Raw genomic sequence first — 25,681 nt, forward strand, 5'->3', positions numbered from 1 at the left:
TGGAGAACTGGAAAGTTGGACAAACTTCAGAATAAATGTAAAGTCCACATTACTCAAGGTTTAGTACCTCAAACATGGAAACACACTGATATGATCCTGGTAGGAAAGTTCTGCACTTCACTGGTGTATGTTTCCATGCAGTATGATACTTTCATACGTTAGGCTTTTTTTCTGGCTGTTGTTTTCTCTCCCTCTCTTTCATGCACTCTCCAGCTGACTCTTTTTTTCTGCAATCTGACCCAGTCAGCAAAAAAAACACATTATCACAAAAGACTGGGGATGTTTTTATTCTTTAGGTCTTTGTCCTATGTGAGGGAACCAAGTGAATTCCTCTCTCCTCTTTACACAGTCTGTTTAAAAGGCAGTTATGGAAACAGGAGATCTGAGTTAAGCGTCAGCAGAGGAAATTAAGACACATCATAAACAGGACGACATATCTCTAACTAATTTACAGGTGCTGGTAGAGACAGTATTGTGTTCTGCAGCTCATTTCAGAAAGGACTCACAACCTCTACTAAGTCAATGTCAAGTTCTTTTGGTATTTATTGAGGGGAATTTTTCGGGCCTTTATTTGTGAGTCAACATTAGCTTGGTAACAGGACACGTGGGGGGGAGAGAGAGAGAAATTAGGGATGACACATAGCAAAGATCCCCAGCATGACTTTACCTGGGTACGTTAAACCCCCAAGGTCACAAAGACACCACAGCTTTTAAGTTATGAAATACAGTGTTCATCTGTGAGCTTAGTGTATTCTGATCATGGACAACAAACTGAAGCCCACAGTCCGTTGACATGGAGACATTTGAGCTGAAAAATACATTCCATGATGCTTGAAGTATTGAGATAGCATCTCCCCAACTCAGAGTTTCACAATTAAGAATATTGTTCCCAGGGAGGGAAAACTTTGTTGGACATAAATTCATATTAGAGATCTCTCATGCTATTATGAGAAGTGCCAAAAATGTTTTGGATCATGATGACATTTTAAGATGGCGGGCTGCCGCGAGATAATTATAGGAAAACAATAGGAAACACTGCAGAGCATCCTCAGAGCAAACTTATAGTTTCTTGTCTTTGGTTTAGTCCTTTTCTTTTTGCTTTGATTTTAAATGGCTTATAATGTTTTGTTTTTTTAAATTGGCAAATTCAAAGTATTGCAAACAGCTGTTATCGCGGAGAGGCGGTGGTCTAGTGGTAGAAACTTGGACTATGGGCAGATAAGGTCTCTGGTTCGTCTCGGGTTCGACTCCACGGAGAGACAACAAAAGACGAACCTGGAATGATCTGTCCAAAAATCCAAGAGTCTCCCTACCCTGTCTAGTGCCCCTGAGCAAGGCACCTTACTCCCCCAACATCTGCTCCCCGAGCGCTGTACATGGACGCTCACTGCTCTGTGTGTCCTGCACACAGATGGGTTAAATGCAGAGGTTCAATTTACCTACCATTGCATGAGTGTGTAGTGCATGTCTGTGCATGTGTTTGGTATAAATAAACATATCTTAATCACTGGAGTATTAACAGTTATGCTGATCAATGTCGTGGACCCAGTTAAAGAAAGCAAAATAACCGCAGAGTGATTTCAGCAGTAGTGAACTCCTTGTTTTGGATTTCAGCTGGTGTTGGTGCGTCAGGGAGGATGTTTTGACCTGACTGCCAGTTGTGTTGGCTGAAGCAAGCATAAGCGGGTCAAAGAGACATTTGGACAGTTTTTTGTCCAATCATCGCCGTGTTTCCTCTGGCGGACAGAACTGAAAGTAAAGTCAACAGATTTTTCCCATTATCTCACTCCTACTCAGCTGCATTTACGATCATCTCAACGATAAGGCACTTTGTCTTTCCCCCTGCTCCTTCCCTCCTTCTCTTCTCTTTTGTTTCTCCTCGAGCCCAAGTGGCAGAGGGCCAGACATATGCTTTACATCTTGCTTTGAGAGTCTGTCAATTGAGAAAACACTGTCGCCCGGCTTTGACAAGTTGCAATGACATAAATTCAAACTGCTGTCGGGTGCAGTCACTTCGCCTGCACCTCATAACAACCTTCACCTCTCACAACCTTTGGTCTTTGTGTCCAGAGCTCAGACATCACATCTCAGCTCACTGTCATAAAATTAGATCAAACGATTGAGGAGGGAAAAAAGTGCAAACGCATAAAATAGTTTCATCAAGAATAATAGAATAAAATGACCCACTTCCTCTCCCAGTTGTGTTTGAACAGGTGAGTGAAACTGCAAGCTAGGTCTCGGTCTCACGACTGGACCCACCTCAGACAACCCTTAGTTTTCCAAGGCAAACAAGAGCTGTGGTGGTTCAGAAACAAAGATAAGCAGCTGAAAACCAAAGGTGGGAGTCCTCAGATTCACCCTGATGTTAAAGAAATAGTCAAAAGTGATCTCCACACCTCTGCATGACGGTTCGCTGCAGTTAAGTTTTACCAGACATAATGTTCTCCCCCCCACCCCCCTCCCTCCCCTCCACTGTTGCTGTATTGGAACAATCTACACGAGAAACTGGCTCCTGCGATTCCATCATGTCAGAGGCTGTTTCTCTTCGTCTGCCCGTGCAATCCTCGTGTGACCATTTCTGTTGATGCTGCACATTCAAAGCTAAACTCCCCTCCAGCCCTTCACCTCAAGCTTTTTTATTTTCATTTAGGGAGGTTTTTTTTGTTTAGCTTGTAAGGTCTTGTCCTTTTAATGTGCTCCGTCAGCCTCACAGGAATGTGAAAGCCTTGATGTGGGGGATCAAGTCGTGTCATCAGAACACTATAACTCAGGGAAAAAATCAGGCGTAAGACGTTAAGTTGACCAATATTTGTATCCCTCCAAGGTAGATGGGGGGGGAAATTGAAGCTTATATAACTTGTATATGTTATTGTGGATGCTTTACTGTAATTGGGGTGGATATTCCAGCATGGGTGGCCCATGGGAACCCAAACCTGATCCTCAAGCTTTGGCAGTTTTGGTGCAATGGTCTAATTATTTCTACAACATGCCTCCACTTCCTTTGTACCAGCTCGCCTTCAGCTTGTGCAATCAATGTGTTTGCTTTCTTTGGATGTTCAGTTGCTGAAGTTTGACAAGGTGCTGATACTATTTTTTTTAAGCTCACCCAGTCAGCAACTGTTGCTCATTTATGCAGATTTTTCCCGAAAAGTCAGACATCTCATCATCTGCAAAAGAAATCCTGAACTTATATATTGATGTCTTAATAATAATATAATAGGTCTTGTTGTAGGTCTTGTTGTTGTTTTTTAAATCGGTCTACAAGGATACAAACAAAGTCCATTCAGTGTACCAAACACAACATTTAATACAGACCCAGAGTTCAGTTTGGCAGGATCAAAAGCCTTAAATGACTAAGATGGGAAAGTCCCTCATATTTCCTTGGCTTTGTCTAAACCCCATCCCAGTGTGACCATAAAATGACCCCCCCCTCCACTGCCTGGGCAATAACACAAAAGCCTCACAGGATATCTGACACTGAAAAGTAGATACATGACATTCGTTAAAATTCATTTTGATTTCATGTTTGGGCCATGTAGCTGGTGCTGTTTACCAGCTTGCAGAGTCCAGATCAGTTGGTTCCTGTACCTTCAAAATATTAAAATAATCCAAATAAATTGTGCTGAAAATATAGAGTGCTAGGTTAGTTGTAATCTCATCAAATGAACAAATTTGTTCTTATCACCTCAGCTCAAGGTGTGGGAAGCTCCCATGTGAGAAATGGTTCCCTCAGTTTATTTTGTCTAGATGAAAATTCTCAGACTGATTCTTTTAGTTTGCTGGGAATTGAGGAACTTACTTCAAGGTAAGCTAGGATAACAGAGTCACATGGTTGCCATTTATTTTCTAAAACACAAGCGTGACCAAATGTGTGTATTACTGAAAATACATCATTTGCCTTTTGACATCATCAGTTTTAGTCATTCGTAGTTTATTCTCTTTTGAATATTACTTATTAAAGTGCTTTCATCTTGCAGTAACAATGAAGGTAAAGGCACTCATCACATTGGGGTTTGTGCAAAAACAAAGACTCATTGGACTGAATTATACTAAATGGAAGTTGATCAATAAAACTTATTTCTCAATCCCTTTGGTTAAAAGAATGGTATTGACCATCTGCCCCACACAAGGAAACAGCAACACATCCATGTTGGCCAGTTAGAGCTTCTCTAATGCCATTACATCAGCTAGTCAGCACCTAGAATAACATTTAGTCAGCCTCGTTCTTTATTCTATGTTAGCTTCGACCTCTAAACTGGCCTCTAGTTTTACCACAGTGAGTTAGCTCATTTCCCATGTGTCATCTCTCTGGGTCACTCGTTAGCTAATGGAGTGATCTGCTGACTGGTCATATCATGAAAGCCCTCTGCCTTAATGATCACGCATAATAAAATTGCTACACCCACACACACACACACACACATACAGACATGCCCTGCCCAGAGGAAATAAGGCTAGCTCCACAGGGAGTTGTTTTTCTGTACTACTCCAGGTTTATGGAGGTTCCCCTGGGGAGACTGGGGCCTGTTACCTCCTTCAGGGAATCATTCTGGATCCAGGGGGGATGCTAAATTACACACCACGCCGTGCTACCAGCCTCTTTTATCTCACCAGCACTTTACAGACCCCTTTTGTGCAGTGCAGACAAACTGTCTCGAGTTATCCCCCCCAGGTTGTGTTTGTGATATATACAGGAAGGTCCATTTTACTGATAAAATGTAACTTTAATATCCCTTCAACAGATAATACTTTTCCATATAATTCAATAAAGCCTTGGTATTTTGTTTGAGTTCCAGCCGGACAAATGAATCGTTTGAAACTCACTAAAATGCATAAAATATATTTTACAACTGCTGTCTCATGCTATCGAAGTTTTCCAACTAATAAGGAGCATAAATCGAGTTTACCTGCTGTTATGCAAACGATATCATTAAAAGCACTGAACACCTCTGGGATATTTCTTCCTTTTCTTCCTCTCATGTGCTTTGAATAAAACATACATGTGCTTTTCACAACTGTTTGAAGTTGTTTCAGAGATGATTTACTTCAGACATTCTTGCTTCGACAGCTGTTAGTTTACTTTAATGCTTTCCCTGTGTCCTTTTCTTAGGTCTGGCAGTGTGAATAATCACTGGAACGAAATCTACGACTTTGTGGAGAATTTAGCTGAGAAATTCAAAAGGTAAGAGGATTTAAAACATGTATTGTGAATGCATAGGAGAATTTTTTGCAGTGTAACATGGGAAAGGATTCACAACTGGATTGCTCATCTTAAGAAATGAAACGGCCCCTTATTGCCTCAACTCGACTTCCTGGAGCCCCCGAGATGTAGATGTCTAAAGAGAAACCCACAGTTTACAAACCAGTCACTCTGGTAAAGTAAAATAAAACCTGTCCCTTCAGCTACAACTGGCCATATGCTAGGTCATTTATCATCTATGGAGCCGCTTCACTCTGTCTCTGCAGTATAGCCTCACAGATGTCTGGGGTTACCAGCAGGGACTACAGGCTGGGGTCTCTTTGTAGTATGTGACCAGTCTTGGTTTTACAGTTTCTTTAGATTGATTCTTGTAGACACTTCAAGGCAAGAAGGTTCTTCGTTTGGATTACATTTCGGCTGGGGTCTGTCTGTGCGGTGTTTGCATGTGGGGGTTAGGTTCATTGGAGACTCTAAAGGTGTCCGAATTTGAGTCGAAAAAGTTGTTTACCTCCATATTTTGGCCGTGCAATATGCTGGCGACCTCTCCAGGATGTACACCTCCTCTCACCCAATGTCACCAGGATTGGCTCCAGCCCACTCAACCCCCCTGTAACCCATAAATAATAAGATGCATAGATAATGCACGGATGGATATAAAAGGTGTTATAAATGCTGTGCAATGGGATGGATACTTTCAAATGGACAGGGCTAATAAAACCGCTGCAACACTGTAGCTAAACTGTCCCTAACTTATCTTATTTTCATATTAGAGCAAATCAGCTCTATAAATCCCTTAAAAAGCATTCTGCCTTTTGGTACAAAGTTGAATAAAATGCAATATTTCAACAAATGGCCGCATCTGTCCTTCATCTCTTGGGTGGTTTTGTTATTCGCCCGTATTGCCATGGCAACACTTGGAGCCTTTTGGTTCAACCAACACAAACAATCAACTCTCTTCAAAGTTTCAGTTTGAAACAAACATGAGAAAGTTTTAAACATCGCAAACCCGCAATAACTTAATCTGTCTCAGAAACATCACTTTACACATCAGATAGTTGTGCGTGTTTACATGCATACAGTTTTCAACAAACCAAAATACAAAATATTTTCACATCTGAGGATTCTGGCAAAGTTTGAGTGTCAACAACTGAGTCAAGGTCACTAACCGGGTGCAAAGTCCTGCTTGCTGGTACCATGCATGGTGTCACTTTGTGTGGGAGAGCGTCGGGCTGAGCTTCAAAACATCTAAATAATCAGACTGTGATGTAATTTATCGTCACTGCATATTTGCCAGTTATTTTATAGGGAAAACATTATACCGCTTTCGTCTTCCTTCAGCTGACTATTGACGTAATTGAAATAATGAACATCAGACATTGGGGAAATGTTGGTTTTATGTGTACTCCATGTTGTGCAAGGTGGCTCATCACCAGCCAGCAAGCAAATGCTGTTGAGTTTTGCCTTTAGCAGTTACTATCATTCTTTGGTACATCTGATCTGAAACCAGTAAATCTGTGTATATGTGCTATATGCGCTAAAAATGTTGGGCTGCTGAATACTGGGTGTGCTGACATTTTTGTTGTTCCACCCCTTTTTGTCTTTTCTAGTCCAATGCTGAGGATGTCCTTCATAACTTTCTCCTCCAGAGCTTCTACCATCATGAAACTAACGGAAAACAGGTAAATTAAGTTATGGCTCATTGATATAATTAACTTACTTTGACTAACAAATCTATGCTCTAAAACATTGCATTCTCGCATGATGAAACAATGTCTCTTTTGAAACCGACATTAAATCTCTTTTATCACGTTTTCTTAATGCAAAACAACATCAAGTACACATGTAGTACCTCAGAATCGGACAAATACGACAAAACTGCAGATTAAATGTATCTCAATCACAATCTGCTCTGCTGTCTCCTCTGCAGAATGGACATCAAAAAGGGCCTGAATGCTCTCTACAGGGAGATTCCAGGTGGAGACACATGCATGCACCTTGGATTGCAGAGGGTCAGCCATTTTTTTGTTTTTGTTTCGGTTTGGCTAAAGCAAAAATCATTCAACTATTCTTTAAATGTGACGTTTCTGTATCTCCTGTCCATCTGAACATGATTAATTTTTCTTGTTCAAAGGCAAATGAGCAGATCTACCATGAGAACTTTGGTGAGCATCAAACCACAAATTTGAATTCTCACTTTCGGCAAATTGCAACATGGCTCATATTTGTTTTTTGCAGGCACGGCCAGTGTGATTATTGCACTGACAGATGGAGAGCTGCAGGAGCATCAGCTCATCGATGCACAGCAAGAGGTAACAACTTCATACAGAGGCTGATTCAACTATCTGCTGCAGATTGATATATAATGTAAAAAATAGGGTGACCCCTAACCATCAAACTAATGATTATTTTGTCTTTAAAGATACTTATTTACTTTACCTTTTTCTTACCTGTTTATATTGATATTTGTATTTTAAACATGTTCGACAGGGACAGGGTAGCTCTAGATGCAGGGACACTCCCATCACTTGAATATCAGTTTTCTGAAAAACAAATATTAAATGTTTTCCTTTTTCCCAAAACAGGCAGAGCGAGCCAGGTCTCTTGGAGCTATCGTGTACTGCGTTGGTGTCAAAGACTTCAATGAGACACAGGTAATACCCATTCCAAACGCAACAAATGTGCATTTGATTATAGCTTCATCGTAATTATCTACATGAATGACGTGTTTCCAGGGCTGTGGAAATATCCAAAATGTAAGTGAGCTGTATTGTGGTGGCCCCAGTGCAATTTGGCCAACCCATCATTTAAAATTTCCTGAAAAGCAATCTGGGTGTTTTGGGGGTTTCTTTTACCTCTGTGCTGGTTCTCATTTCTGCTGCAGACGCCAACATACACGAATAGACATAGAGATATGTGTGTGTCGTTAGCTTCAACACAATGCAGACGGTGATTCAGGTATTTCCATGATAGCTGAGGGTTGCGGGATTGTTCTGGTTGACCCTCAGTAATCAGACACAGTTGGCTTCAACCAGCTCCCTTAAGTGGAGTTCAAGTACCATTTGAATGATGGTAAATTGACTCATTACCTGATTGTGAATATCAGGTAATGAGTTCCTCCACCTGTACGTTTAAGGCCAATTTGGGCCTGTTGTTCAACAACATCTAATAGCAGCCAGAAGGTTGGGGAGGTTTTTTCAATTACCATAGTTTCAGTACAACAATCCTGACAATGGTGGAGAAATTTCATTTTCCATAATTTACTCATTCCAGGGTAATGGATTTATTTATTTATTCTATTTTAATTACTGTATTCTTCTCCCCTTCTTTCCCTTCATCTCCACCTCTGTGTTCTTTCTCTCAATGAAGCTTGCCACCATTGCAGACACCATCGAGCATGTGTTTCCGGTCCTGGGTGGCTTCCATTCCCTCCGGGGAGTCATTGATTCGGTAAATTAACACTTCTCTGTGCACAACCCAGACAGCCTTGCAGATGACCACGTTCAAGTATTTGTTTGACCACCCAAAACCAGAGCCTTTTCTGAAGAGCTGACAGAAGTGTCAAAGGTTACACAAATTGTATCCTCAGCTTTTTAAAGTTTATCTAGATATGAAATGAAAAACATTTGGCTTTTATTGCAATCACTGCGTTTTCCCTTAACTTAGTGAACAATTTAAAAAAAACAGTTTAGCTGGCAAACTTTTAGGAACATTTTTAGGAGTATTTAGGAAAATCACTTTGTATTCTATCGATCATATGTCTCAAATGTCTATGACATCATATGCCTCATCTGGCTCTATACTATAGAATCCTATGGAGGCTTCTCCCTACAGACTCTATAGGGAGAAGGCTGTATATGTTGCATCCGGTCTAACTGTTTAACTTTTATGTGCTGTGTGAGTAAGCATCTTTTTTACTTTTCATGTGGATATTAAATATCTGATTTCAGGAAGATACACATGCTGTACATAAACATTACTTACTCACTGATATATGTAGGAAGTTATATCCAGTGGTGCTGCTCAACAACCAGTGGTTCCCATCTTTATCTTTTACTTTTCTGATGATACATGTTTTCAATCTCAACATTACAACAGCTTTAGTGCATCAGACCATTTGGTGAAGATTTGCTTTTCCAGCAACAGCTGGTAAGGGTTGTTCGAGCCAAGAAAGATCTTGGAGCAGAAAAACAAAATTTTATCAATAATTTACCCTTTGACTAAGTGTTTTTGGTTTACTCTTTCTCAACTCATATTCTTTGCTGCAGATCATCAAGAAATCGTGTATCGAAATTCTGGCAGCTGAGCCGTCCAGTGTGTGTGCAGGAGGTGAGAAAATAGAAACACACATTTTCAAGCCCACACATACAAAAGCTGAGCTGGGTCTCTTCGTTGTCAGATGATAGCCACTGGGCGCTGAGACAATGTTTACATGTTCCAACTAATGACCTCATTTTGAATAAGACAACATTTTGATTATGATGTTTACATGTGTTGCTAATCGATTTACTGTCAGATTCGCGTTTACATGTTATGATTATGACTGCTTATGTCCCACAACTTGTTAACACTCATCTCAGGGCATAAGTGGTCAAGCAGTTGGTAACTGTTATACATTTCAATGTCACAAAAGGCTATAAAAAGGCAAACTGGATGTTTTAAGGTCATTAAGACGTTTACTTGTCTGCATAATGTAACTAAGGGCGGAATTCCCTCTAATGTCTTAATTCAAAATCAAACCCTAACCCTAACCCTTTTTTTTCCAAGTATGAGCTCATTCCAGTTAATAAGAAAATGTTGTTAACATGTCACTGTCTTATTCATCGTTTCTCCAATCCTCGTCATTTTGTTAATGGTCACGTCATCGCTCCTGCCTCACTTAAGTAAATGACGGTTCCAGACTGAAAAGTATGTACATCCAGGTCACCCACAGGAAACCCACTGGGACAGAGTCCTGCAGTGGGAATAATGTCAGACTGTGTCATTAAAAGAATGTTTGAGAGTAGCAGTGGTTAGACTAGACAACATCCGTCATTGTCCGGCCAACAGAAAGATTAGGACTTAACAAGCAACATTAAAAGGCCCAAATGAACAGATAAAAGTTGATTAAACCTTTTTGGCATAGGCAGAAGGAATTTTACTGTTTTTCACATCTGCTTTTGCATTTTATTAAGCAGTGAATTACTTTTACCATTTAAGGGGCAAAGTTGCATCAGGCGCTGTACCCTTCAGTTCAGTCCTGCAGGTTTATAAACATATAGACATATATGACGATGAGTATTTTCACTTTTTTGTCATAATCCATTTTTTTGTCTTTGCGTAATCCTGTTTATAAACAATAAAAAAACAAACCAACCAACCAGGTTATTTTATTTTATTAGTTTTCTCCTGCTGTATTGTCATTTTCTATTGATACTACGTTATGTTTTCCCTCCTAATGATCCACACAGTTTAAGACAGGCCTCGTAGCCCCGCTGGGTGCAGAATGAAAATGATATATGTACAATGACCCCCAAGTGTTTGAAATGTAATCATGTTGATGTGTGTTGTGTAACCAGAGTCTTTCCAAGTGGTGGTGAGAGGAAACGGGTTTCTTCACGCCAGAAACATCGACCAGGTGCTCTGCAGCTTCAAAATCAATGACACCATCACAGTCAGTGAGTAGAGCCACTTTCTCATACTTTATGAACTGGTGTATTCCTCATGTAAACGTATGGGACAACTAAATAACCTTTGAAGAAAACATAACACATTTGCAATGAGACTCGTAAAAGACATCTTATTGTATGGCTCACACGTAGATGCACACACAGCGTTGATACAAAATATCAGCTTTTTGTCGCTGTCTAAAGTCCATATTGATCGATCTCTAGCCATTGCCTGTTTATATAGTGTCTGTAGTTTACATGAATTATTCAGTACATCTATCAAAATGCTGTCTTTGCCTCCCAGATGAGAAGCCGGCTGCAGTAGAAGACACATTCTTACTGTGTCCAGCTCCTGTCATCGATGAAGTCGGAAAGTAAGTTCCTCTTCTTTTACGACTTCATCCTCTAAGGAGGCTTATATTTCGCACCGCAACCACATGCATCTCAGATCACGTTCTTTGCTTCAAATACAGAGAAACACATGTATTTATACACATGTCTGTATGTACAGACCGTAAGGAGCCTGGCGTACATTAACTCTTTTGATGATCCCTGTCCATGGCTGCATTCCTCTTTTCTACATCCCAGCAGAGCTCAGCAAAATATATGGTGAGCTCTGTAGGAGCACCGGCACATGTAGCGGTGAACCCCTCACGCATTTGTCCTGCTTCCGTCCTGAATTAGAACTGAGCAGTGAAAACAACAGTAGCTTTCCTGCAAACTAAGCAAACAGAAACATACAAGTCTAATGTGACTCAGCTGATAAAATTGCACTTGCTTACTGTGAGAAAACCCACAGAGAACAGTTCTCCACAGCGCTATGAACTGCTCACAGCAGCGTTTTAACACGCGGTGTTAAAACTGCCCAGCAGCTGCGAGCTCTATCTTCCTGAGGAGTAAGATGGAAACCAAAACAGAGCTAAAAATATAAGTCTGTATTGAACTTGGTGGTTGGAGATAGATTCCAAATGAATTCTGCTGTCTTCTGGAAGGGTAAATAAGCAACTGATTAAGCAACCAAAGGAGCATTAAGGCTCAAATATGGTGATCCTTGATATGTAAACGGAAATGGACAGATCCGTCTGTCCAAACTCTGCTTTCGTGTTGTGGGCAGTGACATATGTAGGCAGTGCTTTACATCTGAAACTGACTCAAACAGAATAGATACAAAAATACAATTAAACAATCCCTGTGATTTTAGGATCCATACAAAATAACCTGAATCTCGCTGACAAAAAACTTTAATCCTTCCTTTGTCAAGAGTAAAAACATTTTTGTTACTTCTCCCAATGATGTTTTGAACTAGGTCTGTGTGTTTGTTAGTTAGCAGGTTTACGAAAAAACTACAGGACGTGACTTGGAGTTCCCCTTTAGTTCTAGTGACAAACTCATTGTTGTGCTTCTTTGTTTGTCTTTGAGAACACAGCAGTTTGGACCTCAGTTGTAATAATGTTGGCTTCAGACTGAGATAAATTAGAAAAAAGGGATTGTGTTTGTCGGTTCAAAGGTGCAAAGATATTTTTTTTTCATGATCAAATCAATGTTTTTTGGCTCCCTGAAGAAAAGGATGAAGAAGAGTGGTTGTGAGAACCGTTTTCTGGTTTAGCGGCTAGAATGCCACTCATCGGCTGACCGTACTCTCCTTTAAGGGCCCAACCAGGTTCCAACATAAACAACCCTGCTAAACCTCTCTGACCTAAAGTCTTTACGGGACTAAAAGTACAGCAGACCACAGAATATATAGTTCAGCTGACGGTGGTTAAAGACTTTAAACACAACGAGAGACAGAGAGGCGGAGGGCACCGGTCTTTCAATGCACACTTTCTTGACCTTTAAAAGGTTCCTGTTATAATAACAAAATAAATTCCTTCATTTTATTCTGCTTGAGATGTAATAAATCACACGTACAGTTAATAGTTGCTGTGGTGTGAGAAGGAAGGATTGGATTTTAACTGCAGGCGTGATAGATTTAAACAAGCTGGACTGACGACTCGGACGCTGAAGCTTTAATCGATACCATGGAAGAGAGGGAGTGAAACCGAGCGTACAGTACATTGTGTGCCTCTGCTTCTCTTAGAGGCAGTTCAGTTCTGCTTTTGTATATTTTCTTTTCTGCCTTAAACTTTCCATCACTTCATGCATGAACACTTAACCTCCTGACTGCAATCCCACAGTCATCCCTCCCTCCTTTTTTCGCTCTGCCTCCATCTACACTTTTGGTGCCACGGTGGCTCTATTCACCGACTCGCTGGTTGTTCCCCCTCCTCACTCCTTCCCCCGTTTGCCCGTCTGCCCGCCTGCACATGTTTCTCTCTGTATCTGTCATTTATTTATCTCCCTCTTTCATCCCCTGTCGGTCCTCCGCTCCCCTTCAGCTTCCTCCATGACCAGTCGTGGCTGATCAAAGCCGTGCAACAGTCGGGCCCCGGCCTTTCAAGTGTGTGGCCATGTGTGTTTGCATGCAGCCTATCTTCCACAGCAGAGTGGAAAATCCTTTCAGAGAGTGTTTCAGTGGCTCAACTGACACCCAAACAAATTAAGGAGGGCTTTGTATGATAAAGCAATGATTTATATTTGGTAGCAAAGTTGAGATTTATGTTGTCAATGTCAATATGTTGTTGCTACGTCACACTAGCTTCAATTCCTGATCAGGTTCAGGCATAGAATTATTTCATGCTGGTGCAAAATATGAGGTTAAGAAAGAAGACTTGATGTTGTAGCTAATTTAAATCGAATAGTTTCCCTACGTTTAAAACAAATGTCCGTCCACTTTCGTTAACTGTGACGTCATTGTTTCCGAAGCACTTTGGTTACATGTACACACAGATACACAGGAAAAAGCAGTGTTGGAAAATCTCAACTTTGGAAGGCGTTTGTTAAAATCTCAGTGTTAGTGACTAAAATCACCATTTGTGTGTGAGAGGCTCAAACAAAGAGGAAAAAGTTAATCTTGTAAAATGACCGCCTCTTTGTGGACAGGGCATTAGACTGCCTAAATATATCCAGCTGGAAACATCTGGATGTGACATCATTTTGTTGTTTTTTGCCAGTCGTATACAAGAAAAACACAACCACTGTGAATAATGCAGGCTATGGCAGGGCCCATGTTTAAGTGCTTTGACATAGACTTCTCTTTCAAGGCAGGGTAACGCACTCAGACTAATGAATGGCAGATGAATATGTGTGTGCACCGTCTCTTTCAAGTGTGAGTGTGTATGTGTGTGTGTGTGTGCGTCAGTTCATGCTTGAGCCATCTGCCTTGTCTGTTTCAATTCCTTCCTCAAGAGCTGTCAGACTCTGTGCTCTACAACCAACATTTCCTCCCCTCTACTTTCTCCTCCTCCTCAAATTTACACTGGTCTTTTTTCAACTAACATCTCTCTTTGTCTTCTTTTAATCCTCAATACAAATCAAAGTGGAAAACCAAGGGGATTAGAGGAAGAAAAAAGTCGAGGAACAACTGAACTGTAAAGATAAAGACTTTTACTTAATCAAAATGTTACTCGAACCAAACGTGAAAAAGACAAAACTAAAAACAAATATATAGACACTAAATTAGTGTCATGTGCTAGCATCCTTTCTCCTCTGAGACATACCCTATAAAAGATCAAATTATAAGGTTTGTAAAGTTTTTATATTTCCATTATCAAAAAGACAAAAACCAACTATGGATTCATTCTAGTGTTGCCGGTTAAGTTGAACCCTAATTAAGTTTATTGTGCAACTGTTACCCAATATGTACTGTGTAATTTGTTTCCCACATTAAGCTGCCGTAAACGCTCAATACAGAACCAGCTCTGTCAGTCCGCCATAAAAACTAGTTCCCAACGAATACTATAAATACTTCTGCTGTTGCAATTTTTGCTAAAAACTACAGTGCCCAGATATGTGAGGACATCGGTAAAAGCCAAACTGTACACAAGTGGTCCATACATTTGTGTCTTTCAAAAGTTCTAAAGTATGAAGAAAAACAAATAACATAAGTAATAAAACCAATCAATATGTAGAAAGACAGAAATTGCCCATTTCGTTAAAAAAGCATTTATTTTTCCTTTTTGTCCTTCAAAACAAAGCGGGTAGATCCTCACAAAAATGAATTAAGAAAAACTTTTCGTTGGACTCATCCCTACCACACACAATCAGCCATGTTGGGATGTTTGAGGAGATTTATTCCATTTAAAAAAACTGTCTGTTTTCTTGACCTATACCGGCTTTATTCGATTTTAGTGCTTTTTATTCTTTACTGTTTAGCTCTTGAAGTCTCAGGCCTTTGGTAGCCAGCTGTTTATAGTCAGCGAGCTGCGCGTGCCATCGATAATGAATTTCACCCACGAACCCAACTCTTGTCTCCCTCCTTGCTCCTTTTTTTGGACCCAGCCAGCTCTTAGAGTCAGAGTTAAGACAGTTTTATCGGTCACATGCTCTGCCTTCCATCTGCCAGACCACATTCACGTCCACCTGGTCCTCGACCAAAAAAGAGCGACGGGGGGAGGGAAAGAACTCCTTTCATCCACATGTTTTTAAGAAGTGAACAACAACAGGACGTCATACGACATTCTCAGAATTGTTTTTCCACCACTCGAAGGAGAAAAGGATTCAGACCATCAAGCAAAACTCTTGCCATTCCAAGAACCTCAGGAGGCTCCAATCCAGAGAGTATTTGTCATACATTGTGCAACTCAATGTCACTAAAGGATATTTTGCAGCACCTGTGGGAGATTGTTCTCAATCCTTAGATGCAGTTAATATGGTGTCATGTCAAAAAAAAAACACACAACCTGGCCACAGCCACAAAATGATTAAGGCAGGTCAGGTTTTTTTCTATTCATCCCCAGTTGGTTCATATGCACCTCTCCTCCGTTGACCTCTGCAGTTTGGCTAAATGAGTCACAAGATCAAACCTGCAATACGTTTTTCCATATTTTTCTCTGTCTTTTTAGCCACATTGAAAAACTTGTGTATTTGGTTCATTTGGGGTGAAACTGGACTAAATTAAACAACGATCTCAAGAGTAGCTTTTTTTGATAGGACAGAGTCTTGCTGACACCTGAGGTCAAGTTAGAGATTTGACAGATTCAAAGAGTCTTAACTAATCAGATTCTAGTTTCTGAAACATAAGAAGACACTATGGCAGAGCCCGTTCTAAACCCGGCTGTTTGGAATGAGCTGTTTGCTTGGTCTGTGCCTGTGGTGATGCTGGTTGCAGTTTTTCCTTTCGGAAACTGAACCAGTGGCCACCAGTAACGTGAAGACCAGCTGCTGGAACCGTGAAGCTGTGCCACCACTGCTGCACAAAGAACTGTTCACCTGTTTACTCAATACACAGAACCATGAACTGAGGGGAATCATTTGATTATTGCACAGATTAGACAGATTTGGTTTTCAGCATGAAATTAATCCTGTATGTTTTGGTGGGTTTATTATTCTGATTATTTCAAATGCCTTTTCAAATATTTAACCACCTCACATCTGCTGGTGGCTCTGTGACATTATTTAACATGTTTTAACAGAAGACTCAACAACTAAATGAACTGAGCTAAACAAACCTAGTGTGAACTGACAATGTTACATCTTGTACAGAGATGTTACCCAATCACTGACACAATCATGTGTGTGTCTGTGTGTCTCGTTTTGTTTCAGGGTGATTTATCTCCAAGTGAGCATGAACGACGGTCTGTCCTTCATCAGCAGCGATGTGCACGTCACCACCACAGAGTGTGTAAGTGGGAACTTATAATTATACCATCTTTGATTAATGCATTCAATCTGCCGGCTTTTAATCTTCACACCCTGGACTGGTTGCCAGCGTATCGCTGCAACAACATAAGCCGATGATATGATTTTCTTTTTAACACATAGACGCAGGTGTTCGCTCTTATCCCCAAAAACTCTCAAGACATCTTCGTCAGTGTCTTCTACGTGTATGAGCCTTACGATACGATATTTGTCTTCTTTTCCTTTTTCCTTTTTTGCATCATGCTTAAACTGACCAGACTGATGCAAAGTTCACCAAGGAGATGCAGCAAAGAGCAGCATTAAAAAAAACAAGGAAAACCAAAGAAGGCTGGACTTTGTACCTGGGTAGTTTGTAATATTATGTTCAAATGATTTTTAAGAAGATAAAATTTGGGGTTTATTCTTGAGATTTAGTGATCTCCTTTCTTCTGTTTTATGTGGTCTCCAGTCTTCTTTTACCCTCTGCAACCTCGATCTCTTACCTACTGTTCTTAGAAGCCTGGTGTTTTGCTCCCTGCAGCTCTGCACTGAGATTCTTCACCTCATTCACCTCTTTCTTCCTCCCTTTCTAAATGTTCTTATTTTCTTCCTTCTTGGGAGCCAAACCACAGGGGGTTTGTAGAAGTGATCCAACCCCAAAAAATGGACAATCCGAACAACCCTCAGGTTTGCAGGACTCTCTAGGTTAGAGAAACAGGTTCAGGACTCTGATGCCGCCGAGCTAAAAGCGAAATAGAGGCATATCCTGTAACAGTCATCACTGCTAGATCAGCTCAGTGACTCGTAAAGGTCCCAGGTGGGTGACTGTATATAACAGGATCAGCATGAAGCAGGGTGGAGCTTCCCTGGGCCAAAAACAAATTAAACCAAAATGCAATTTAAGACCATTTAAAGCAATCCAACGAAAAATAACTCGGATGTTGGGACATATGGGCCGGGCCAGAGGAAAGATTCCCACCCTGCCAAAAAGAAATATACTCTTTGAAGCTGTCTCCCCCTCGGTCCATCTGACATCATATACGCGTAAACTCTGAATTCACACTGCTCTGCTGTGGTTAGTGATGTACAGGGGCTCAATTAGACATACCATTGCAATTAGCCGCTTCTCGCCACTAAACGAAACCATATAGGCTGAAGTCACACAAGGCTCGGGATGGCACGACAAGCCGCCGACTGGAGATGGGTCGGCCTGGTGCAATAAACAACATGCAATGTATAAATCAAGGATTAAGCAAAGCTTCATAACCCCTCCCAGCACTGTCAAACTGCCACATCGAGGGGGGATCATTCTTTATAGTTTGCCCATAAAACATGTCCATTTCGTTTGGGGGGGAAAACACACACTTCATACAGTATGTGCAAACATAAATGTGGCCGCTGCTCAAATTGTCTGAATCTTTTCCACGAAACCATTACCTCACAAGATTTGGTTCCGGTGATGTGCAATGTCCCCCCCCCCCCCCCCCCCCCCCCCCACACACACACACACACACACACTGGTGAGCTCACATAAACCGTCCCCCTCAAGTCTTTGCCACCAGATACATAAAGGAAAGTTTAACCGCACGTGATCATCATCTGTGGTCTGTAATGGGAACCATGTTTGGACGGATGCCTGCAAATGACATGAACCACTGTCATCGAGAAAAAACATGTCGGAAAGAAAATCAGTCTGCAGGCTTCATATCAATACTGTTACACTGTTACTGCGTGCTGCATCTACTGTACATCCGCTACTAAATAGCTGCATTTCTTTATGAAACTGTTAAAGTGACCTGTAGCTAGTTAGCCTCAGCAAGTTAAGAGCTGCTGCAGGACTCAGTCCCCAAAACCCTGAGGCTGCACCCCCGCTGCTGCACAAAGAGCTGTTCACGTGTTTATTTAAAGTTCAGCTCGAATCAGCACGTTGTCGTTGCTGTTGTGAACGTCACTTGCGTTGATGAGTCCCAGCCGCTGCTTCTACAGAGCGCTGGTTGTCTGTTTATTCAACGTTTAGCAATATTCTGGTATATAACATATCCTTGGTTCAAATTGCTCCAAATTCTACTCCATACACATGTCTGATGTGAATCTGATAAGATAAACAGTTCTCGAGATATGTCTTCCACATCCAAATATATATGGAGTTAGTGGATGTATGTGAGCAAACACCTTACATCTCATGAACTCATGCTGCTACTCATTAAAGGTTGTTTAAATTCAATTTTTGTTTGCCGTTGAAATCTCTGTCTATCTGTGTCAGCCCTGGTGCTGTTTTAGTAATGTACAACCTCCGTGTGCGTCTTCTCACCAGTTCGATGGCACTATTCTCCTCATCACCCTGCTGGTGCTGTTCCTTCTGCTGGCCATGCTCTTCATGTGGTGGTTCTGGCCTCTCTGCTGCACTTTGGTAAGAAACAAAAACTACATGCAGGAAGTCGCCAGTATTAAATTATCACAAGCTTCAAAAGGGGTTTGGCTGGACGCCCAGAGGCTTATAAGCTCTGCAGGGGGTCACGACAAAAAAGTTCCTTTGAGAGGTGCCAGTGTTAAAGAGAAGTGAACATGTGTCTTATTCTTCCACAGGTTATCAAAGAACCTCTTCCTCCACCTCCTCCTGAGCCTGTGAGTCAACACACACACACACACACACACTCTCAGAAGTTTTTCCCGTCAAACCCCTAGTAAAAACCATGTAAGAACACAGCAGGAGATCATCTGAAGGATTCACTGTGAGTGAAAGGGCACATTGATGATGTTTCTAACACGAGACAGACACAAAACAAAAGAATATAAATAACTCAGGATGAAATGATATAATAGGGATTTAAAACCACAAAATTACTTGATAAGTAAAATACATGATTTCATATAGGTGTCATGGACGAGGGGGGAGAAGTCCTCCTTTCACCTTGCCTTTCTCAGAGATGGAAATCTTGTGTTCTCACTTTTCATGTGAAAGAGTTTGAGGTGGATGTAGAGCACAAAAATTCAGGCTCAATTTAAACGCAAGGGCTCAAGTAGTGTTTCACTGAATATCATTAAAAAGGTCAGCAAATATAAATGTCCTTGTTTTTTATTTAGGAGTCCGAAGATGAAGATGGTCTGCCTAAGAAGAAGTGGCCCACTGTGGATGCCTCATATTATGGGGGAAGAGGAATTGGAGGGATCAAGAGGATGGAGGTGACAGACTGACATGCATGATGATAATAGGCGATCTTTGAATGCACGACTCAAAAATAGCAGATGTAAAATTAGACTAGTGTAGGTAACACTCACTACTTGTATTCTGTGGTGTATTCATGTGTTGCCTGTATGTCTGTAGGTGCGTTGGGGAGGAAAGGGTTCGACCGAGGAGGGAGCTAAGCTGGAGAAGCCGAAGAACGCTGTGGTGAAAATGCCGGACCAGGAGTACGAACCCTTCGAGCCCAAACCCAAGAAAGCTCACAACAAGAAGCCCACTCAGAACCGGAAGTGGTACACGCCCATCCGGGTAAACACGGCCTCAGTTTCCCTCGGGACCAGCAGACAATGTGGCCCAGTGTTGATAAAAATACAGAACACGGATATATAGATACAGTACATTTAAGCGCATCCATCACTCCTGAAACAAAACACCAGCTTTTCAGGAACTCAGCGAAAAAAATCTGCCTCATTTTAAGTTTGACCACTTTGCATTCTTGACCTCATGCCCACATGAGTTTCAAATAACTGAGGGTGGCAAACTCTTCTCAGCCCACTGCAGAGCCTGAAATCCTGGGGCTGAAATTGAAGCATGAAATGCACCGCAAGTGGAGCTGCAAAGATTTCACAAGCCAGCAGGGAGGGATAAAGCCTGTTCAGCTCATGTCTTTGTATAATTTGTGGCATAAGAACAAAACTCGACAGCTATCAGTGTGCATACGTAGCTAGTACTGTAACATATCGTGCAGACAGGCGGACATTATTGGACTTGGCGTCAGGGCTGTTTGTGCTTCAATCGTACACTACAATACAGCTCTGTGCTGCAGCCCTGGCCTTTTATACAGTAGCAGCACTGTTATCTGTTCATACTGCGACCTTACAGCTTAGAGGGGCTGCATTTTAATATGCCACAGCCCCACAGACTGCACTGCGGTGATTCATATTGACATTTTACACTACCCATACATCACACTCATTGTAGGAAAAGGATTCATACACTGACTCGTCTCTGTGGGTTTGGCTGTGCTCGGCTCCTTTGCAGCCGTGTATTTCTACGGCTTAAGACATATTTAAGAAACAGCTCTACAGCACCTCATTCCTTTTATCATTTCACTCCAGCAGATTTTGGCTCAAATGAGCTTTGGTATCATACTAATGCAGGTCTCACTGAAATACATGTGCTCTGAATTATTGTTTCTGTTACTGCTTGGATCGTCATTTCTCTCTTGTGTATTTAAAGTAAGCTCCTGTTCACTTTTTTTACGCCTACTCGCCGGCAACAGCCAGTGGCTGGAGGCATGATGACGGGTGTCTGTCAGTGCATACGCCGCAAATATTAATTGCTCAGAATTCAGTGGTCAAAGGTAGCAGTGTGACCTCATGAGTCTGGAAAATAAATTATGCTGTACTGGTGGGTGAAGGCATACAACAGCAAGGCAGTACTTCTATTTAAGGGCGCTATGATTGGCCCATTTGAGAAAAAGTAAACTGCTTTATTTATTTTAAGAGACACTTATTTGTAGGGAGTTAGAGGCTCATGTGTTTGTATACATGTATTATAGTAGTAGTAGTCATGAATTTATATGTAGTGACTAATAAGTATCCAAAACACTAACCCGCACAATCAGCTGCCCCAATGTTTATCTGACTAAGAGCCACTGTACAGTAGAATCAGTGTTAATAGAATTCTATGAAGTTATGGATTGTGTCGTGGAAGTTTGGTGTCCAGATGTGGTCAGCTGTTAATCCTCTCCCTTTGCTCCGTCCCCAGGGTAAACTGGATGCTATCTGGGCTCTGTTCCGCCGTGGGTATGACCAGGTCTCTCTGATGAGACCCCAGCCCGGGGATCATGTGAGTACCTCGGCCGTATACATGACCTATAGTATATGCTCTTCCTACAGTCCCATGTCACATCACTTTAACATGACAGTTGCTCACACACTTTCATTATGAATCAAGTAACAGAGGGTACATTTCTTCCGTTGTGCAGTCAAGTGTTTAACATTTTGTCTGAAGAACACAAAAAAGCCTCAGAAACCCATTACCCTGCGCCAGCGTGGCTCAGTTATAAAACTGCCCTGGTGTTTGAAAATGTTTCAGACATCTGTACAGATTACTCATCCTGTCCTCCCTCCTACTGTCTCTCCGTTTCATTCACTCCTGGTGTTCTGGCTAACATCCTCTCCATCCCGTTCAGCCCGTCTCACACCTGCTTCACATTAAGTGCTATAAATCGCATAGAAAGCGAAACTGCAGCTAGTCCTTGAGTTGTCTGATTTGTTTTTGTGTGTGTGTATGTAAGCCGCTAAAGATTCTGTCTTCTTTTTGGGATCAGCCACATGGTTTAGTTGTAATGCTCTCTGCATCAAACAGCCCTAGATGTGTCAGATGTGGAGAGATGATGGAAGTTGACTGAGATAAGAAGCTCTCAAGGGATGTTTTAAATCTCCCCGACACATTTTACAAATGTTTTATTGTTAAAATATGTTTGGGTAATTACTTTCATTAGCCGTAATGGGAACTGGGAAACGTGGTGGTAAATGGTAAAGATAAATTGTGGGATTCCTTTGTGGCATTTTAAAAGCAATTCACATGCCCACATCTCCTCAGTTCTTCCTCCTCTCCACCACCAACTCTCCTGCTGATCAGTTCCCGTCCTAAGCTCCTGTAAAAACCCATGCCTTATTAGCAGAAAATGTTCCAATGATCTTTTTTAACGGGAATTCCACATTTAAGAGTGTTTTTCCTGGCAAGCAGGTATACAGACAGGATTTGCCACCAGATAAGTTTTCAGCTTTACCGAAGACACATGAGACCAAAACCTGCCGTCAGTACTGTATGACTACATCTTTACCAAAGCAAAGTGGCAGTAGGATCATTTAAAAAAAAAGGGTTAGTTTTGGATTTGATTTCTTCTGTGGACAAATTTCCCTCTAGCCAAAGCTTTTAGCAATGACAGCATGATGCAGTTCATTTTTTCCCAGAAGAACTCGTCTGTCTCTTTCCACTCTGGTGATGACGCCCCCTCAAGTCATTTGCAGTTTGTAACGAAGCGGCAGAACTATCTTTCAGGCCAGCAGGCCGGCCTCATTTCTAAAAGAGTGGGGGGGGGAAAACCGGGCACCTCTTTTCTTTGTTTAGGTGTTAACTGAAAAGCTATTTGGTGTTAAATGTTGTGAAGGTGTAGCCTAACGCTCCAAAGCTTGCTGGACTGTATTAATTGGAGAACCTACTTCTTGCGTGAGGCCAAGTTGGCCGTCAGTCTAGATCCTTGACTGGTGGCTCTGTTACCATGGTGCCTTTCATCGTTGTGCCAATGGCCTCAACAACAGCTTAATGCTTTGCTTTAATCTTGCCTGTACAGCACAGTCATGAGTTTTTAGCCTCAGTGTTTGTTTTAGTGCACAGCGAACTCTTACAGTGAAAACCACATTACCCCTGAACTCAAACTGCTTTGTAGCCTGCATTTCACACTGGTGGTTTGTTTGACGTGGTCACAAGAGTTTAACTGCCAGCCTTATTTAAATATTTGTATTGGAGAAAATAGATGTCATTAATTTTATTCTGACTTCAGTATCTTTGCGTGGTATTATGACTCGTATAACCAACATCAGGTGCATGTTCAGAATGTGCAAAACAACAACGTCATCGTCACGTTATATTATCCAAAGCCGAAGACTGCAAGCAATCCTGTGAGCCTTGGCAAGTCTGTAATTTCTTCTAATGTTTATTGATGTTTAAACTTCCTGCAATTTGTCTAATTGTTTCAGTTTGATCCAGACTGTGACAACATCATTCGATCAGACTAACTTTGAGTGTGTTCATCTGGACCATGGACCTAAGCTCCTTTCACACCTGTTATTGGTTCAGACTAAACAAAAAAAAGAATCCAAAAGTTTGGGCCAAACACGGTCAGCGTGTAAGTGCCCTAAGAAACATTTATTTGAAAGTAACAGATAAAACTGTGTAAGTGCATTCATTATATCTGGGTTTGTGCAATACACAGACTGTTACTGAAGAACATAAAGACAGGTGTATGACACCAGACCAAAAGTTTTTGAACTTTGGGACTTGAGATTTGCAGGTCACATGACTTATAGTGAACTTCACTGCTGTGATACCGGTATAGTGTGGTTTAGTGAGCATTCAAATAGATGTCTGGACCTGGGATAATAACTAGTGAAGCTGGTTCATGCAAAGTAAATCAGCTTCAATATTACAAGATGGATCTCTTCTCCTGTAGTGTTAATATACTGTGTAGACTGCACACACACACACACACACACACACACACACACACACACACACACACACTCTTGCACAAGTTTAGTATGCGTTTGCTCACTATGCTGACATGGCCTCCGAGAGTATCATTTTAGAGCTCAGACTCATGGTTTGGCAATATATCAGTGTATGTGTGTGTTTCTACATTTTGTGTGTGTGCATGCATTAACAGACTCTATTTAAAGCGTCAGCTAAAAATGACATGTAATGTAACATTTAGCACTTATCTAGTCATATAAACCACTCAAAGTGCTTTCGATAACAAGCTACATTTACCCAAATTTTCATAAAGCCTTAGTATTTGCTGCGCTTCTTCTATCACACACTGCCGGTACAGGCGTCATGGCTAATTTGGGGTTCAGTTTCTTGCCCAAGGACACTGCGGGCTGGAGGAGTCTGGGATCGAACGACCGTTCTCCTGGTTAGTGGACTACCCGCTAGACCCCCCTTATATTGTATATAACATAACCAAAGAGTTCACTAGAGATAGACTAGAGTTAAACCCTCTAGTTTGAAGTCGTCTACATTTTTTGGAAAAGCATTAGCCATTATTAGTGCATCACCAAACCACCAAACCCTCACTCTGACGTCAGAGAGTACAGTATGAGGTAGAGCGAGCAAGTCCTCACTCAACAGTCTCTCTCTCTCTCTCTCTCTCATTCACATAAACAAAAGCCTCCCCAGGGGAGCATTTAGCTGGCTAAAGCACATGAGGTAATACCTAAGGCAGACGACTGCCAAGGCTGTCTCAATCAACCAACTATCCATGTGTCCTACACACACACACACATACACACACACACATACACACGCACACTTTGCCAAGACCATTTTATGACCTGGGTGAGACTGCAGACATTGGAGGAGATCAGCGAGAAAGAATGAGAGAGCGTGGCTTTTTATTTTTTTATTTTTTCAATTCAAGAAAATATGCCGAGCTCCCAACCACAGCTGGGTGCTAACAGAACAATGCACTTAAAGCGAAGCACATAACTATTGGTTTCAACTAGTTAAACCACAAGTAGGTTCAATTTTTAACAGCTGAGAAAGAAGTCATCGTTTGTCTCTCCGTAAATCCGGTGTGTAGCGGAGCCTAGTTCAGAGAATTAATTTGTGTTCAAAAAGAAGGCAGACGCACATTTCCCCCCCCTCCCCCATTGGTGTTTCCATGAAGCCAGAAAACAGTTTTAAGGAATCTGACTAGATCCTCACACGGACGTCTTGGAAGACCAGACTGGATAAGTGGCGACAGACCAGAAACTGGAGGTCACTGCCACATTCTCATCCTCTCCCCCCTATGTTTATTCAACTTGTGTGTCTGCCCTCAGCAGTTAATTTAGCCATCGGGATAACTGGTATGTGTCCTCTGTGACCGCCTCCAATGAATTTCTGCCAAACATGGCCTCTCGCTCTTGGTGACTATATACTGTGTTAGAGACGGACATTTAGCAAATTCTCGATGGTCTCTGGAAGCTTTAGGGAAAAGGAAAAGTCTGAAACAAGGTTCATGTCTTTATGTCATTGTTTACATTTGATCTAGTTAGTTCTGGTTTCACTTTATAATTAAGATAGCACAGTCCAATATTAGCAGTGTATTTTTTACTATAAAAACTACAAACATGCTCAACAAAGCCTTTTTCCAAGATGAACATG

The 25,681-nt window shown here is 41.5% G+C and overlaps 1 protein-coding gene across 1 annotated transcript in view; it reads left to right on the top strand.

Moving 5' to 3' along the window:
- antxr1c (ANTXR cell adhesion molecule 1c) overlaps positions 1–25,681 on the top strand; it is a 36,737-nt gene that overhangs the window by 6,743 nt on the left and 4,313 nt on the right. Inside the window, exons 2-17 of the mRNA XM_062378658.1 lie at positions 5,111–5,182; positions 6,808–6,879; positions 7,128–7,209; positions 7,332–7,362; positions 7,436–7,509; positions 7,783–7,851; positions 8,567–8,647; positions 9,466–9,526; positions 10,756–10,854; positions 11,150–11,219; positions 16,486–16,564; positions 18,875–18,970; positions 19,147–19,185; positions 19,645–19,743; positions 19,886–20,053; positions 21,515–21,595. Coding sequence (XP_062234642.1) covers positions 5,111–5,182; positions 6,808–6,879; positions 7,128–7,209; positions 7,332–7,362; positions 7,436–7,509; positions 7,783–7,851; positions 8,567–8,647; positions 9,466–9,526; positions 10,756–10,854; positions 11,150–11,219; positions 16,486–16,564; positions 18,875–18,970; positions 19,147–19,185; positions 19,645–19,743; positions 19,886–20,053; positions 21,515–21,595 — 1,273 coding nt within the window. The remainder of the gene's footprint in view (positions 1–5,110; positions 5,183–6,807; positions 6,880–7,127; positions 7,210–7,331; positions 7,363–7,435; positions 7,510–7,782; positions 7,852–8,566; positions 8,648–9,465; positions 9,527–10,755; positions 10,855–11,149; positions 11,220–16,485; positions 16,565–18,874; positions 18,971–19,146; positions 19,186–19,644; positions 19,744–19,885; positions 20,054–21,514; positions 21,596–25,681) is intronic.

This window comes from Platichthys flesus, chromosome 20, assembly GCF_949316205.1.
Source record: "Platichthys flesus chromosome 20, fPlaFle2.1, whole genome shotgun sequence".
NCBI lineage: Eukaryota > Metazoa > Chordata > Actinopteri > Pleuronectiformes > Pleuronectidae > Platichthys > Platichthys flesus.